Source organism: Fonsecaea pedrosoi, assembly GCF_000835455.1.
Source record: "Fonsecaea pedrosoi CBS 271.37 unplaced genomic scaffold supercont1.6, whole genome shotgun sequence".
Taxonomy (NCBI): domain Eukaryota; kingdom Fungi; phylum Ascomycota; class Eurotiomycetes; order Chaetothyriales; family Herpotrichiellaceae; genus Fonsecaea; species Fonsecaea pedrosoi.
Window position 1 is genome coordinate 3,053,010 of NW_013550610.1, and position 15,978 is coordinate 3,068,987.

The window sequence follows — 15,978 nt, forward strand, 5'->3', positions numbered from 1 at the left end:
GATTGTTTTATGGGATTGCTGGATACAGAAAGATGAGCTAATATCGAAAAGGGGAGAGCCAAAACACATACAGGGAGGGAGACGGTGCTTGCGAGATCAAAGTCGAGATCAGGCTGAGGACCAAATGAGCTGAGTGTCAACTACTGGAGGGTACATGTTCACATTGCAGGCTGGCTTGTGTATTATACCGACACCAGAGTGCTTTACAGACAAGGACAACATGATGGAGCTTGATAATTGAAATACCTGGAACAGTCAGATTACAAGGGGTTGTTGCTGTACGCGGCAGTTGCCTTGTTGTTTCTTTCGAGCCCAATTTCTCATGCGAAGTCGGATCTGCTATTGACTTTGACTTCACCTCAACTCTCCATCGCTCTTGTTACTACCTCGACTTTGCAGCGTTATCGTGGCGCAGAACCTCAACGACCACCGAACATCTCCTGAATGAGGTGGCTATGTCGGGTAGTGCAGCAAATTCAGGTGTGTCCAATGCTGAAAATCCACCACAAGCACGCGGTTCCTAACACTGCACAGCTCGGTCCAAGTCTCATCAAAGTGCACGCAGAATCAACTCCAACCTCCATCACAAAACTGTAAAATTTGACAATGAGGTAGTACTGTCGTCAGAGGATGAGGCGTCGATGGAGAACAAAGAACATGGTGACAACGGCACAGCGAATCTGCCGTAAGTGAGGGGGAGGTCCCGCGATTGGCTTGCGCCGTGTCAAATAACCAGGGACAGGTTCAACCAAGAGAAGATGGACCAAATCTTGGGAAAGCTCAAGAAAGCCGACCCGTGGCCTCGACAATTTGGGGATGTGATTCAAGAAAAGGAGTCCTCCCTTGTCAAGAAACTGAGGGAGATCAAGGAAAAAAAGTCGGCCTTCACATCACCTCTTGTGTCGAGAACCTCCGCTAACGGTCTCAGCGCCCTGGACAAGCAATCATTCGATGCAGAAATTACGCCGCTTCTCAGTTCTGCATTGGGAAGCTTCGCCAGCGGCGTGACCAAGGATTCTACATCTTTGACTTTGCCAATTCCTGTTCAATTTCTGGGAGCCGAAGGCCAGAAGTTTTGCGACGCAATGGTCGCTCTCATGAAACAATCAGGCGCCCTCATAATCGCTTACGACGAGCTTGCGGCCCGGCCATCCCATACATCCCGTCTTGAAGAGATCCGGACGTCCTTTGACAAGGACAAGAGGGTTGGTGTGGGCACCATCGAAGCCGGCAAGAAGGTCACAGGCATGGAGATTGAAAGACTTCTGGCCGATGACCTTCACGACGTGAGGGAGCTGCAGGGTATTACAGCCGAGGAGGAACAAAAGGGCAGGATGCTTTTGTCACATGGGGCAGATCACAAAGAGGCTGTTTCGAGGCAGACGCCAGGATGGGGGAATATTGCCCGGGACACGGAGATGGCGATTGAGGGGCTTTGCTTCGCGGGACAAGGCCAGGCGGTCAAGCGTTGATTCTGCACCTTGTGACTACTGTGGTACGAAGGTCTACCAGCAATTACCTAGCAAGTGTGTAATTATCAAAGAGCAGAGTTGCTTGTATGGCATCGTACATGGAGGAAGTGATGGGTACTAGGGTAGTACCGAAGTCGACCACTGATTGGCGGATGTGAATGCCAAGATTACAGCTTTGCCAAGCCTGCGCACGAAACTTTGCCGTCGAAAATGAGAGCCAACCTAGTACCTCGTGCTCAATTCTCAATTTCCAGCCGGTCTCTTTTTCACCACAACCGTCCGTTTGCGAGGCGCAACAGTAAAGGTAATAGGTTTTCCATGGTCAGCGATATCAATAGCTAACGAATACTCTCAGATGGGTGCCCTCAAATACGTCGAAGAACTTCAGAAGAAGAAGCAGTCCGATGTCCTTCGATTCCTTCTCCGAGTCCGCTGCTGGGAGGTAAGAGACTCCCCGAGATGACAATGGAACAGACAAGAGGTCTTGGGGAGAGAAAAAAAAGATACACCACCGACCTCTTTGGGCTGTTTTCCATTCTCTTGTGGCACAATCTCATTTCAGAGATGTGTCTTGCTATACACTCGTTGAACATGTGAGCTGAGAGTGCAAAATATAGCTCCGACAATTGAATGTCATCCACCGCGCCTCCCGTCCCTCTCGACCTGACAAGGCCCGTCGCTTGGGATACAAGGCCAAGCAAGGCTATGTCATCTACCGCATTCGTGTGCGCCGCGGTGGTCGCAAGCGGCCAGTGCCCAAGGGTGCTACATATGGTGAGTGAAGAGGCTACCGTCCAGGTTCTGCAGAGCCAGGACCATGCAATCGTTTTCGGAGAGCAGCAAATTCTGACGGAAGGACATCAATCATGTAGGCAAACCCACCAACCAGGGTGTGAATCAACTCAAGTACCAACGATCCCTGCGCTCCACGGCCGAAGAGCGAGTCGGTCGCCGCTGCGCCAACCTCCGCGTCCTCAACTCGTACTGGATCAACCAGGACTCGACCTACAAGTACTACGAAGTCATTCTCGTGGACCCTAGCCACAAGGCCATCCGCCGTGACCCCCGGATCAACTGGATTGTGAACGCCGTTCACAAGGTGAGTGACTCTTACATATCTCTTCCCTTGATGGGGACATTCGTCCAGTTCAATGACTCTTGTCGGCTGACTTTTGGGGGAAACTAGCACCGCGAATCCCGAGGTCTCACCGCCACCGGAAAGAAATCTCGCGGTTTGGGCAAGGGACACGGGTACACCAAGACCACTTCGGGACGGAGAAAGACATGGAAGAGACACAACACCCTCTCGCTCTGGAGATACCGCTGAAGGAGGTCTGCTGGGACTTCTTGACACAATGGTTGACACGACAGGTTTGTGTTCGGGCATGGATCGCATGGGCTGCGTGTTCACGACATGGGTATCAAAGTTTCTTGAGCGGCGAAAAGGAAAAGTTGAGGAGAATTTGCTGCAGATGATGACCACGGACTTTTTAGGCTCTTTGCAATGGGTCTAGTCCTGATTTACCTGATTTGAAATGGGAACCTCTGTCAAAAAGCCTTGAGCATGACTCCGAGTATGGATGCGAATTTCGACCTTGCAGAGAAGGGATTCGCGGACGTACTTCTGGCAGGGAGAAAGCTTTTCCTAGAAATCTCGTTTGCATGCACGCACGCCATGCCACGGATGGATGGACGGATGGTTGTGAAGAATGAAGTCTCTTTTTCGAAATAACCTAGGCGAGTGAATGGGCATAAAAACTACGACATCGACATTGACATTGCCTTACAAACGAACCTACCCCGTTGTTTCTTCCACAATCTTTTTTGATAGAGATTTCGTGACCCATATCTTCGATTGTGCACTTGCAAAATACTTTCCCCGCAATTTTTCATTCCCCGCAGCCTTTTGCGCCGTACTTTTTTTTTGGTCGAATAGTGAGTGACTGTGGCGATTCACTCATCTAGACAAAAGCACCAGATTCTTTCCTCGCAGGTGTGTCGTATCCAACTACCTACCTTAACTACCTACCTTCTAGCAAGCAGCCCATAGGCCGGCTGCGGTATCTCTTGATCTCTTGATCCCTTGATCCCTTCGAGAATCTGCAGTGCTAGTCATAGTCCTAACATTTCAGACTCGGCTCGCCCGGACAGACAGGCAGACTACCTACATTTCCCAGACCTCAAACTGCAAAACTACCACCTCAGAACTCGGTCTAGTTCTCGTTCTCCTGTCTCCCGTCTCCTTAAAACCCGCCCTTGTCATTGACCTCTCTCGCCTGGTCTGTCTTTCCTACACCCGCCATCCTCTTTGCCAATATTACTGTTCAACATGCCCTCAACCACAACCACCGCCGCCGCCTCCTCGCTCACCACCCTCAACCTCACCGGCTCTTCCGGCGCCTCTGCCAAAGATGCCGAAGACCTCGACATGTACGACGAAATCGAGATCGAGGACATGACCTACGACCCGACCCTGCAGATTTACCACTACCCGTGCCCTTGTGGCGACCGATTCGAGATTTCTCTCGGCAGTCTGAGAGAGGGCGAGGACGTCGCCGTCTGTCCGAGCTGTAGTTTGATGGTGAGGGTTATTTTTGATCTGGAGGATTTGGTTGACGACGAAGAGGAGGGTTCGGACGAAGAGGAGGAGGAGAAGGGGAAGGGGAAGGAGGAAGAGGAGGAAGGGAAAGAGAAAGAAGAGAAGTGAGAAACGCGCGCATCTGGCGCACCCACGGCGTCGCATCATTCATTCTCGCAATCCAGTCACTACTGAGCGATACCCATCGGGACGCTGAGCCCGTGGTAGTTCTGAGGCTTGCGGATTTCTTCCTCCATCGATGATCTTCACTACCTCGACCTTGAAAGATTTTGGGAGGAAACCACCGGACCATAACCACTTACATCCACCAGCACTTTCTGGGACGATACTGATACCTCATCCGGCCTGCACCGTGACGGGACATGTTCATGTTCATGTTGCGCTCCCTCCAAAATTCTGGAGAAAAGGGCTTCAAGTGTCGTTTTATCCCACCCCACTTGGGGACGTGAGGATTCGCTCCATTGAGCTACGGAAAATTTTCCGTCGAAATCGCCCCGTCCCCGCAAAGGCATACTGTTCTCAAATGTCTCGCGCAGACTGGGTCGGTTTGGATTGTGCTGCCATCTCAATCTCCAGCCAAGTCCAAGTCCAAGTACGGGGACACGGGTTCTCTGGCTTCTTCTATGCGGGAGACCGGACCTGGGTACAGATCGAACGAGACGGAGACTTTAGGGTATCAGCGCTGAGGAGAGGAGCGGATGCAGCAGCAACGACTGTGCACCTCGTCCACACGCCTTTTGCAGGGCGCGATGGGGTGTTTGAGAATACCAACGCCACACAGTGTGGACGCAGAGAAGGAGAGGAAGAAGAATGACACAGCCGGTCACTCTCAAAGGAGATCGCCTGAGAAAGAACATAATGTAATCTGGACTTTGGACTTGGGCCAGTAATCAGGTCGGTTTTAATTACAGTTGGAAATCAATCCCGACTTTCTTGTGGTATCTAGGATCGCCGCTCAGATACCCAGTCAGTCAGTCAGTCAGTCAGTCAGTCAGTCAGTCAGTCAGTCGGACAGACAATTAGACAGACGGTCTCCGTGCCGTGTCGTGCCTCAAAGACGATCCACGAGTAGGGAAGACAATCGGAACAGAAAAAACCAATGAACAACGAATACGTTGCTATCTACCTACAGAGGAGCACATGCATATGAGGCAGAACTCGTCTGAGCTCTACATATTGAGCATACACGATAGTCAACGTCTGAAACGTATAACAAGCTGTCCTCAACTTCTGCTCTCTGAGTCGGTATCGGGAAAATGCCCAAAAAGTATACATACGCACTTGTACACGTCTTTGTGCCTAAATAAATGTCCGCTTCGATTCTTGATCACTGAGTAATGCTCGTATATCCCACATGGGATCTACGTATAGCTTGTTCCCTGACTGAGGGAAACATAGTCTGTTTGACACGTATATCCTGTAGGAACCTGGTTGTGAACCCTTGTCCTTCCCCTTCCCGTCTCCTCCATTCTCCTTTTTCCGATGTGACCACACCTAATGTAGAACAACCGAGTTCATCTTAATCTAAAACTACGGAGACTGAATCTCCTCTCGAGCAACTAACTCTAACCGGAGGGAAAGACCATACTTCTTCATCGGTGGGCTTGATCATTCATGTAGATCGCGCTTCTCCTCCTCCTCCTCCTCCTCCTCCTTCTCCTCCGTCTTCTTCAGAGACTTTAGAGTCTCATCTCAGTCTTGAAATACCTTCTCCGCGACGGGAGGGTACTCGAGCCCCCAGCCCGGAGTGGCCGAGGGTACAGCGCCCATTTTGCAGATGCGGATGCTACGGATCGAGATATTCTCGGCCCAGATGAAGGGCGCCGCCACCGGCTGATCTGAAGGCTCTGAGGTTGTCGGTGCCCCTTCCAGACGACTCCCAGCATCTGTAACGGTGTCTCGTCCCTGGTTGAACAGCCTCAAAAGCCCCCGTGCGTCGACATTCCCGTCGTCTCCACCTCGACTCTTTCCTTTCCATTTCCCGCCCCCGCTCCGGCCCCTCCCTCTCCCCTTACCCTTCACGTATATCAGATTCGCGACTGTAGCGTGCAGAACCAAAGGTCGCGTCTCGGCGATGAGGCCCGCGTCTCGGAAGATGTCACGGACCATGTTTCCAAACCTCTGTAGACGGCCCGTGGGGTCATGAGGGTGTGCGTAGAAAACCCGGGCGGAGCGGGTAGAGGGGAACGTGCCTAGGGAGGTCAGGGAGATGGTTATCGGTGGTGGCTGAGTGTCTGGAGCTCTAGATTCATATGGGGAGGATAGTGAAGGTGCAGAGACGCGTGGTGGTGAGATTTCTCTCGTTAGGGATTGGATTGTTTGGAGTGGTGAAGACAGTGCTGCGCCGACTTCTTTTGCTGTCTCATGCAGGCTGCCCTTCTCTTCGGGTTCGTGGTCTGCATCTTTAGCTCTGACCGACTGACTTTCTTCCTGCGTCTGTACTATTGAGGACGATGGGATTTCTCCAGCTGTGTCAACGGCTTCGCTTTTTGGCCGTTTCTGATTCCTCCCCCGCCCAGATTTGTCTCCTCCACCGAGCTCTGCTCGCCTGAGCAAATCCAGGTAATCAATCTGCTGAAGCACGGCCACGGCATTTTCCAGATCATCCGCGCTGGGGAGGTGCATGACCCCGAGAGTCAAATGAAACGTCCCAGGCGGGCGATGCGCCGACTCGGGAATGATTCTCAATGCCTGATCGGCATCTCGACCCTGTGTTTCGTTCCCGGCTTGCTCTGGTGCCGTGGAGTTAGGGTCAAGCTCCTGTCCCTCGCCATCTCTCTCGGGAGCAGCACCACGCTCTGTAGAAGGTAAAGGCGTGGTGAGCGATCTGAAGTGTGCCAGGGATCTGGAGAGCTGGGAGACTGATTCGTCGCTGACAAGCGGGAAACAGACAAAGTGGGTGGGACGGTTATTTTGCGGGAACTTTGTGCCTCGCTTTTCTAGAGGTATCGTCTTCGGAACTGCCGAGCCCTGTGGCGTAGATGCTGGGTGAGTCGGTTGATCTCGCGGGTGCTCTTGTTCGGGCAGAGGTTTTGGCAGTGGCGTCGTGGAAGTCATGTTGCGAGCGAACCTTGATGAGGCTGTCCAGGTGGTAGAGTCGAGTCTACCAGTCTCTACTGTGATTCGACGGCGTAACGTCCGGAGAAAGAAGCTGGTGCGCATTGACTCTGTCAGGCATCAGACGATGATCCCGTCAACTGAAGCGTATTTGCTGTGCTTGCACCATACCGCCGTGGTCAGAACTGCGGCGTCGGGACGTATTGTGCAGAGTGAGAAGAGTGGTGAGATTTCTAAGAAAAGTATTCTGAGAGGGCACCGGCAAGCAGAGTGAATCTGCTGGTTGGGCTGAGTGGTGATTTTACTTGTAGGCAGACAAACGAGGGATATTGGGTGCAAAAGGCAGAACCAATCATAATGAATGTTTGGGTTTTAAGGTTAATGATTATGCTTGATTGGCAGTGAGACCGCAGCCTCGTCGGCCTCGCCTCGAGACAGGAGACAGATGAGATATATCTCATGCTCCAAGATATCATCTGAAAAACAACACCCCTAGGCTGTCGGAGAGATCTTTATCGGTGAAATTCGCAAATGGGCATTTCTCTGCAAGAATGAAAACAAGCTCCTGGATAACAACGAAAGATGTTGCCAGGAGAGCTCATCCCAGCATCCAACGTCTCAAGATGCATCATCATCATCATCGTGGAATACGGGTGCTTGATGGAGAAAGACACCTTTGGCCACCTCTGATTGCTCTAATAGTCATGAAAATTGGGCGCCGACTTCTCAGAAATCCCCCTGCTACAGAATATCACGCCTTGAAGCCCCGGATCTAGTGCGGGACAGCGAGAAGTACAACACTGGCAACAACGAGCTGCCCGAAAGCGAACGACATATTCCAATGTCCTCCCAGACCACCCCACAGTGCGACACAAAGCCACACAACCGCGAACACCAGCCAACACCAAGCGGCTCGGGGTGCCAGTTCATGTTTCAGCCGATCCGTTTGCCATCCCATCGTGTACATCAAGCCTCCAAACTCGTTGGTCCAGTCAAATGGCTGATCGTCAAGAGATCTCATGACACTGTGTAGTCCACTGTAAATAACCAAAAAAAAGGACTTAGCAGGTTCCCAAAGTAGCACCGCCCTCCAAGTAGCCGTAACAGACTTACTTGACTTCGTATATCCATTTCGGCCCGGCCATTCCTTCAAGGAGTCGCAGTCCATTCGCCTTCTGAGGGTCCCGTCCACACTTTGTTAGGATATCGAACATTCGAAGGTTCTTCTTGCGAAGCCTGGCATCGCAAATGCGGTCTTTGACGCACTTCCAGTCCTCAGAAGCATCCATTATATCGGTACAGTAACTACTGTGGTGGTTATAGTGGTCGTGCCTGCAACAGATGTCGCCGAAGGTATCTTCATGATTAACGACGCTTGCGGCCATGGAGATAATGCCATCTAGCTGGTCCTCGATCTTTTTCAAGTCCGAAGGGTCCACAATGACTGAGAATACCTTGTCCTTCTGGACCACTCCAGTAACTTCAAACTGTAGAGCCGAAAGTAAGACCAAAGCATGATGATCACGTTTATGTAAGGGACGCACTTTTACTTCTTCAACCTTGGTAATTCCGTAGTATGGAAGCCACTTCTTCCAAGAACCCTGTTGCTTCAGACATTCTTTTCGTAGCCTCTCGAAAACTGCAGCGTCACTCTCGTCTGTCTCGTCTGCAGTGTCGCTCTCCGTGTGGGCCTCTTCCAATCCTGCATCACCAACATTTGGTTCTTGTGCATCATCTTCGAAGATTACACGAGTGGCAAAGGATCGGCCGTATTGAATCGGTTTGACGCAGGGTACAGCAATGGCAAAAGCGCCGTCTCTGTTCCTCATGCATAAAAAGCAGCACTGTTTTGTTCTTCGATTTTTGAGACGAATGCTCAGAGCCGACGGTCGTGTGGCGCTGTCCGGCGAAGTTATATCCATGTCTTCGGGTGGTGCATCGTTCCTGGCTCGCTTTGCTAGGAGTCGAAACCAGACAATCAATCTGCTGCCGATCGAGATAACTTGAGACTTCCCCCCTTGTCGCTCCAAATCAGGCTCGTCGAGGTCCCATTGGTTTCTGTGAGCCTGAGACGACATTGGCGCGAAATTGGTGGTCAGAGACGTATCTGCTTCAAGATGCCTGTGGGCGAGGACTTCACATATGTATATGAATGAGGCTGCACCTCTGGGTGAAAATGGGAGAATTTCACAGCCCCCCGACCATGGCTTTCGCGAGCGCGTGAGGCTCACTGCTGCTCGGAATGCGCTAGGAACACTGTCCGCGAAGGAGATTCCGTAGACGCTCAGCCTCTCGTGCATGCAATGCAATTGCCCGGCCTTGACCAGGGACCGCAGCAATGCCGCCTCGCTGGGCTGAACTGGCCTTGCATTGTGTTTGCCTCGACCAAGTAGTGCCACCCAAGTGCGAGTTGAACTTCAGGTTAGTAAGCATTCCGTTAGTGACGAAGAGCATTAGCACCGCTAGGAACAGTTAGACTAGTATACTAGTGTACTAGTTCGAGTCAGGTGCGCGAGTGCATGAACGTTCATTGGTTCAAGTCATGAATATAAGAGCTGGCTAAGGAGCATGAGACATTCCAAAATAAAAACGGCAGTCGAGGAGCAAGCTGTTTCGGACGACAAAATACAATGAAGACGAGTATATGGTAGGATGGCATTTGTATACGGGCAAAAACCTGGAGGGTGTATACTGAAGGGCGTTTACTGGAGGACGGAACTTCCGCCTCTGTACCCCGTCCTGTGGATGAATGGCACATGAAGACAGCCCACCGTCGGGCAGGCTGATAGAACTGATCTGGCTGTCGCATATCTCGTCTTATCCATAGCTTTACTATAGTTATAACAACAAAGATGGATGGCCTACTTGTCGCGGTAGATAGAACGACCGGATCATTACCTGTATCTGGGCCAGTGTCGAAGATCCCCAGCACCTCATTCAGCATTCAGAAAGTGGAGAGCAACATGTACATCTACACAGGCAAAACACTCCGTGTGTAGTATACAAATGCAGGGAAATCTGGGTGGCGGCAACAATGCTGAATTATGACGCCGCGTTCGTTCCATTGCCGCCATCTCATATTCTCTTGATTCTCTGAGCATCTATTCGGGGTATCTATCTGTTGAAGAAGCTGATGAAGCTTCTGCGCGTGTCCGTTGAAGGACGTCTCCTTCTCTCTCTCCGTCTGATCTCAATTCCGAGATTTCCTTCCCCTAGTTTTCTCGCACCAGCACTCTCAAAACAAAGGAGTCGAAAATGCCCCAATATTTCAAAGGGGTCTGATCTTGTCCCAAACTTTTTCTTGCCTCATCAATCTCATCCCAGGGTCGTTGAGTTTCGTGCGTAAGATCCGTTTGGACAAGGACGATAATAGGACCATGCCGTTGGATTCTCCATTTCTATGCGTTGAGCATTAGAAAACCTTCTCTCCCGAAAAAAATGTAATCAAACCCCTCGGACGCCGTTACACATGCAACCATTCAAAAACCATTGGGGAAACCCTCGACAGACATCAAACCGTCTAGTAGCGGTAGATATCAGACTTGAAGGGACCTTCAACGGGCAATCCCAAGTATTCTGCCTGGACAGAAGTCAACTTGGTCAACTTGGCGTTGACATGGTCCAAGTGGAGTAGTGCGACCTGCTCGTCCAAGATCTTGGGAAGAACGTAGACGCCAACCTCTTTCTTGCCGGTCTTTCCGAACTCGACGTATTTCTTGCCAAATGCCTCGTCTTCAGCCTTGTACAGCATGATCTGAGCCAGAACTTGGTTGGAGAAGGAGCAGGACATGACAAAGGAAGAGTGACCGGTGGCACAGCCCAGGTTGACAAGACGGCCCTCGGCGAGCAGGATGATGTTACGCCCACTAGCCATCGTGTAGCGATCGACCTGAGGCTTGATGTTTTGGACAGACTTGGCGTTCTTCTTCAGCCAGGCGACATCGATTTCAATGTCGAAGTGGCCAATGTTGCAGACAATGGCATCGTTGCGCATCGCCTCGAAATGTTTTCCGACGATGATGTCACGGCAGCCGGTGGTAGTAACAAAGATCTGACCCTGCGAAGCAACCTCGTCCATGGTGACAACCTGGTAACCAGAGACAGCAGCCTGGAGAGCGTTGATGGGATCCACCTCGGTGACGAGAACACGGGCACCCATGCTGTGGAGAGCCTGAGCGCAACCTTTGCCAACATCACCGTAGCCAGCCACAACGGCAATCTTGCCTGCGATCATGACATCTGTGGCACGTTTGATGCCGTCAACGAGAGATTCTCTGCACCCGTAAAGGTTGTCAAACTTTGATTTCGTGACGCTGTCGTTGACATTGATGGCAGGGACCAAGAGTTTCTTGCCCTTCAGCATGCGGTAGAGGTGGTGAACTCCAGTTGTGGTCTCTTCTGACACACCGTAGCAGTCTTTCAACATCTCGGGATATTTGTTGTGGACAAGGGCGGTCAGATCACCTCCATCGTCGAGGATGAGATTTAGTGTCTTTCCAGAAGGGAAGGCCTTGAGTTGTTGCTCCAGACACCATTCATATTCCTCTTCAGTCTCGCCCTTCCACGCGAAGACAGGAGTGCCTCCAGCTGCAATAGCTGCGGCAGCATGATCTTGGGTGGAGAAGATGTTGCAGGAGGACCAGGTGACCTCAGCACCAAGCGCTTTGAGGGTTTCGATGAGGACGGCGGTTTGGATGGTCATGTGGAGGCAGCCCGCAATTCGGGCACCAGCAAGAGGTTGGTCGGCGGCATACTTCTTTCTGATAGCCATCAGACCTGGCATCTCAATTTCTGCGAGATCGATCTCACGACGACCAAAGGCCGCCAACGAGATGTCGGCGACCTTGAATTTCTGGGCAGGAGCACCACTCATGATGTCGGATTGATGAGGGGGATTTGAGAGGAAGTAGAGTTAGACACTTGTGAGTTGGTGGTTTGGTGGTGAGAGAAAGATGAAGTGGGTGAGGGCGATTGAATTTGTCGGTGACATTTTTTCCACCTTCGCCCTGCAAAATCTAAACTGCGTCTCCAACGCCAACAAGCAGCAGCACCACCACCACAACCACAACTCCGATCCCACTTCCTCCTGGCGCCACTGACACCCACCAATCACCCATCATCCTCTGCATCGTGGGGTAGACCACATTCAACTGCCGCACCTTGCTAAAAGATAGGCACCTACTCCTTAGGGTCCTCAGCTTCTGATTTGGGTGGGATGGCGTGGATGATAAGCGACCTGTGGCGACCCCTGCCAACGGCCACAAACTCCAGCCTAAGATAGGCATGATCACGGCATCACCACCCCATACTCGGTCTTGCTCGGTATATAATGGATAAAATCCCCCTTCGATATCGATGGACGCTACCAGTCTTCTCTTTATCTGTCTCGTGGACTATCACCAACAAGCCAAATCGCAGGCTACCTGGCCACCATTCCGCTATCAGCAAAGCTCTGATCAAACTCGATGACCCCGTGATTTTTTGCCTCGATTAGGAAACAAAATGACAGTTTCCTCTGGCAGTCCAGTCGTGTCTGTTGTCGGCACAGTGTTTTGGCGCCTCCATGCGTGCTGTTTGTCATTCCATGCTTTGCCAGATACGTGGGCAAACAAAGATGCTGTCCAAGGACTCTGAGACTTGCGGCAGGACACGGCAATGCGCTGTACACGTGGAAGTCAGCCAGAACCGCCGCTGGAGTCCTGCGGCAGAGTGCATCCTCCTGCAGATGGCCTCTACTAAGTCAATGGCTTTTTCCTGGCCCCTCTGACCGCCTTATACTCATCCGTTGTGTTCCTGCTCTGTTTCTTTTGACTCTACACTCACTACACGGTGGTGGTTCCTTCCTCTGCCATAAGCCTCAATTGCGTGATCAGTTCCGCATTGCACACAATTCCAACCCCAGGACAACGTTCGGGCATTCCACTCATTTTTTTTCTAGAAAAACCCTTTCCTACGTTGATTCATCTTACACGGCAGCAATTATCACGATATTCTTGTTCTCGTCAACGACATTCGCACGTTGGCGAAGGGAGTTTTGATCCATCACCAAATGGCAGCCACCCAGCCCAGACTAAAAACAGGGGGAAACGAGGACATTAATCTAGGCGCGCACGACGCCCATGTTTCGACTAAGATTCAAGGACTCCCTGTTCAGGTCACTGTTGAACAATACAGTCCAGCAGAGGTCCATCTCAACCCAAAATCCACCCGCTGGCTAACAGTGTCGCCATATCTTGAGCAAGAACATCTTCTGGATTTGAACAGTGTCGACACTCCAAATCGCCTTCTTGCCCTTGCAGCGACACAACTAGAGCCAGCGTCAGGGAAATATGCCACGGTCCCCTACGAAGATGCTTTGGATTGGACCAGTCTCATGGAAACACTAAAGTCACTGGCTACCAAGGAGGGTTACAGGTGGACGCGTCAAGAGTTCTACGTGGTTGAATTCCGGTCGAGACTCAAGAAAAATATTGACGTGGATCTCTTGTTCAAACTGGACAAAGAATCCCACATCGAGGCTACACAAAGTGGAGGGCTTCTCAAGTATTGGTACGGGGTTCCTGACAATGATAGGAGAAATCTGGCCACCTGTGAGTCGACACGACGATTCCTAAATTAGACGCGGCTAATCGGTCTCTAGGTTTTTGGCGCAATAAGGATGATGCGGTCAATGGTGGCCGAGGGCCGTGGCACAAACAAGCTCGAGCTGCCATTTCCAGCATGTATGAAGAAATCGATGTCAAGGGACTGCGCTTCACGATTGAAGACGATGTGGCAAGCTGGGAGTTTGCACCGTATGTTTGAAGCTGCGAGTGCCTTGCAATCGCTCCGTAGCTGCAAAATTGAGATGGACTCATCACGAAATGATCGTGCTTGGTGTTTCGAGCGTTGGCGTGGTAGCGTTGAGGCGTTTGGGGTTTGGATTCAGGTCATCACCTATGGAAAATAGACTGCTTGAATGAAAACATCTCTTTTCTGGGGGTAAATGGCATTCATTAGATGAATGTTGAAGAGGCAGTGGTTGAATGATATTGATATTGAGGATAATCTTGCCCAGTCCCTCGTTTCCCCATTAGGACTAGTGCCATACTGTGATTGACGAGCTTCCTTTGCAAACCTCATCGACTCAATCCAAAAGCTCCAGCAAGTCCACTGAGCTCGCCCTCACTCTCCGCTCTTCGACTTCTGTCCGTTCCTTTGCAGGTTAACAACTTTGTATCGTCCCTCCCGCCGGCAAGATGATGGCCTCCAAGCTGATGCGGCCAGCTTTCGCCGCTGCCCGTCGCACAGTCCCCAGAACAGCTGTCCGAACATACGCAGCTCCGGCCGCCGCAGACACGAAACCCCCAGTGCCCTTGTTTGGACTCGACGGGACTTATGCGAGTGCTCTGGTATGATCAGTCGAACATTTTCCAAGCAAAAGACGGACTCTGGATCTGGGCACAGCTGTTGAGAATCACGGTTTCGATACAGGCCAAAAGATCAGCAATTCCGGAACGACTTGTTGAGGGAATTTAAGCTGACACTCCTATTCTTAACAGTATACGGCGGCTGCTAAACAGGGCTCTTTAGAGCCAACGGCCAAGGCTCTCAGCAGTCTGGAACAGATCTTCAAATCCGACGCCAAACTTCCCCAAATTCTCGCCGCTCCCACCCTCTCCGATACCGACAAGTCACAGATTATTGCGGAACTGGAAAAGCACACCGGGGCCTCCGATAAATCCAACACCGTCAAGAACTTCCTGCAAACCCTCGCGGAGAACAACCGGCTGAGCTTGCTCGAGGGCGTCTGTGAGAAGTTTGGCACCCTGATGAGTGCAGCAAGAGGAGAGATGGAATTGATTGTGACCAGCGCCTCGGTACGTACACGCACTGCATTCATATATCATGGCAATGCCCAGACCCCAAAACACCGTTCGGAACTAACTTTGTTGGCTGACAGAAACTCGATGACAAACTCCTTCGCCGTCTCGAAGCCGCTATCGCGAAATCCGAATACAGCCAAGGCAAGAAGCTGAAGGTGGTCACAAAAGTCAACCCAGATATCCTCGGCGGACTCGTGGTCGAGATTGGCGAGCGAACCATTGACCTGAGCGTGTCCAGCAAGATTTCCCGATTGAACAAGCTGCTCAACGAGACCGTGTAAGACCATCCTCCATGAATGGAATTTTGGGGAATGTGAAACAAAGTCAAGGGTGTGACTGGTGAAAAGAGCACCCTTGGGGGGTTGATGACAATAGCACCTCGAGGGTGAGAATGGAAAACACTAGACAGGCAGTAGCGGCGGTCATGTATATAACCAATCCAGTTCTTTCGTCCTGACCACATTGAACATCTCTCAATTTCTGATGTATCTAGGGATCTGCCGAAGCGTACCCATATGCAGACCAGGTCGAGGATTTAGCTTCGCTGCTCAACTTCTCAATTTTTCTCACTAACGCCATCCCACCCTCCCTTCCTTACGTTAGGCACCGATGGTGAGGCGATTGACATATTGACTAACAGACCACAGCCTCAAGTATGCTAGACGGAGAGGAGAGGCCTCCACGAGTAAGTCAGAAAATGCGAGGATAGCGCAGCCTCCTCAAACCCTGTATCGACGGATGTATCCCGAGGCCAATTCCATATCGCCGTCAATGATTTGAGAAACGAACATGACCAGTTCTCTTCTGGCCTCCGCAGAGAGTATCGACCAGCTTACGAACCTTTCCACGGGAGAATCACAAGGCCATCAAATCCCTTGGACAGCCGACGATGTGTACCTTGTACTAGTTCGCAGCCAAGCAGATTTGGCCCCCTCGCCCTCGGGCTGCCTGATCGCCATTTGACCAGGGGTCACATCCAGGCCGA

The 15,978-nt window shown here is 51.4% G+C and overlaps 8 protein-coding genes across 8 annotated transcripts; 5 read left to right on the plus strand and 3 right to left on the minus strand.

The window, feature by feature from the left end:
• Positions 1 to 455: 455 nt before the first annotated feature.
• Z517_09935 (uncharacterized protein) lies at positions 456 to 1,472 on the plus strand (the record flags this gene model as incomplete). The annotated part of the gene is made up of 3 exons (XM_013425843.1): positions 456 to 480; positions 535 to 685; positions 737 to 1,472. 3 exons carry the CDS (start codon positions 456 to 458, stop codon positions 1,470 to 1,472), a joined length of 912 nt encoding a protein of 303 aa, XP_013281297.1.
• Positions 1,473 to 1,827: 355 nt separating this feature from the next.
• On the plus strand, positions 1,828 to 2,799 carry Z517_09936 (60S ribosomal protein L15; the record flags this gene model as incomplete). Its single annotated transcript, XM_013425844.1, has 4 exons — positions 1,828 to 1,914; positions 2,090 to 2,246; positions 2,345 to 2,571; positions 2,659 to 2,799. The coding sequence occupies 4 exons, from the start codon at positions 1,828 to 1,830 to the stop codon at positions 2,797 to 2,799; spliced, it is 612 nt and encodes a 203-aa protein (XP_013281298.1).
• Positions 2,800 to 3,801: 1,002 nt separating this feature from the next.
• Z517_09937 (diphthamide biosynthesis protein 3) lies at positions 3,802 to 4,179 on the plus strand (the record flags this gene model as incomplete). Its single annotated transcript, XM_013425845.1, has 1 exon — positions 3,802 to 4,179. The coding sequence occupies one exon, from the start codon at positions 3,802 to 3,804 to the stop codon at positions 4,177 to 4,179; it is 378 nt and encodes a 125-aa protein (XP_013281299.1).
• A 1,584-nt stretch (positions 4,180 to 5,763) lies between these two features.
• On the minus strand, positions 5,764 to 7,128 carry Z517_09938 (uncharacterized protein; the record flags this gene model as incomplete). Its single annotated transcript, XM_013425846.1, has 1 exon — positions 5,764 to 7,128. One exon carries the CDS (start codon positions 7,126 to 7,128, stop codon positions 5,764 to 5,766), a length of 1,365 nt encoding a protein of 454 aa, XP_013281300.1.
• Positions 7,129 to 8,237: 1,109 nt separating this feature from the next.
• On the minus strand, positions 8,238 to 9,206 carry Z517_09939 (uncharacterized protein; the record flags this gene model as incomplete). Its single annotated transcript, XM_013425847.1, has 2 exons — positions 8,238 to 8,615; positions 8,673 to 9,206. The coding sequence occupies 2 exons, from the start codon at positions 9,204 to 9,206 to the stop codon at positions 8,238 to 8,240; spliced, it is 912 nt and encodes a 303-aa protein (XP_013281301.1).
• A 1,442-nt stretch (positions 9,207 to 10,648) lies between these two features.
• Z517_09940 (adenosylhomocysteinase) lies at positions 10,649 to 12,001 on the minus strand (the record flags this gene model as incomplete). The annotated part of the gene is made up of 1 exon (XM_013425848.1): positions 10,649 to 12,001. One exon carries the CDS (start codon positions 11,999 to 12,001, stop codon positions 10,649 to 10,651), a length of 1,353 nt encoding a protein of 450 aa, XP_013281302.1.
• Positions 12,002 to 13,177: 1,176 nt separating this feature from the next.
• Positions 13,178 to 13,932, plus strand: Z517_09941 (uncharacterized protein; the record flags this gene model as incomplete). Its single annotated transcript, XM_013425849.1, has 2 exons — positions 13,178 to 13,718; positions 13,769 to 13,932. 2 exons carry the CDS (start codon positions 13,178 to 13,180, stop codon positions 13,930 to 13,932), a joined length of 705 nt encoding a protein of 234 aa, XP_013281303.1.
• Positions 13,933 to 14,366: 434 nt separating this feature from the next.
• Z517_09942 (ATP synthase F1, delta subunit) lies at positions 14,367 to 15,274 on the plus strand (the record flags this gene model as incomplete). The annotated part of the gene is made up of 3 exons (XM_013425850.1): positions 14,367 to 14,519; positions 14,670 to 14,987; positions 15,071 to 15,274. 3 exons carry the CDS (start codon positions 14,367 to 14,369, stop codon positions 15,272 to 15,274), a joined length of 675 nt encoding a protein of 224 aa, XP_013281304.1.
• Positions 15,275 to 15,978: the final 704 nt, after the last annotated feature.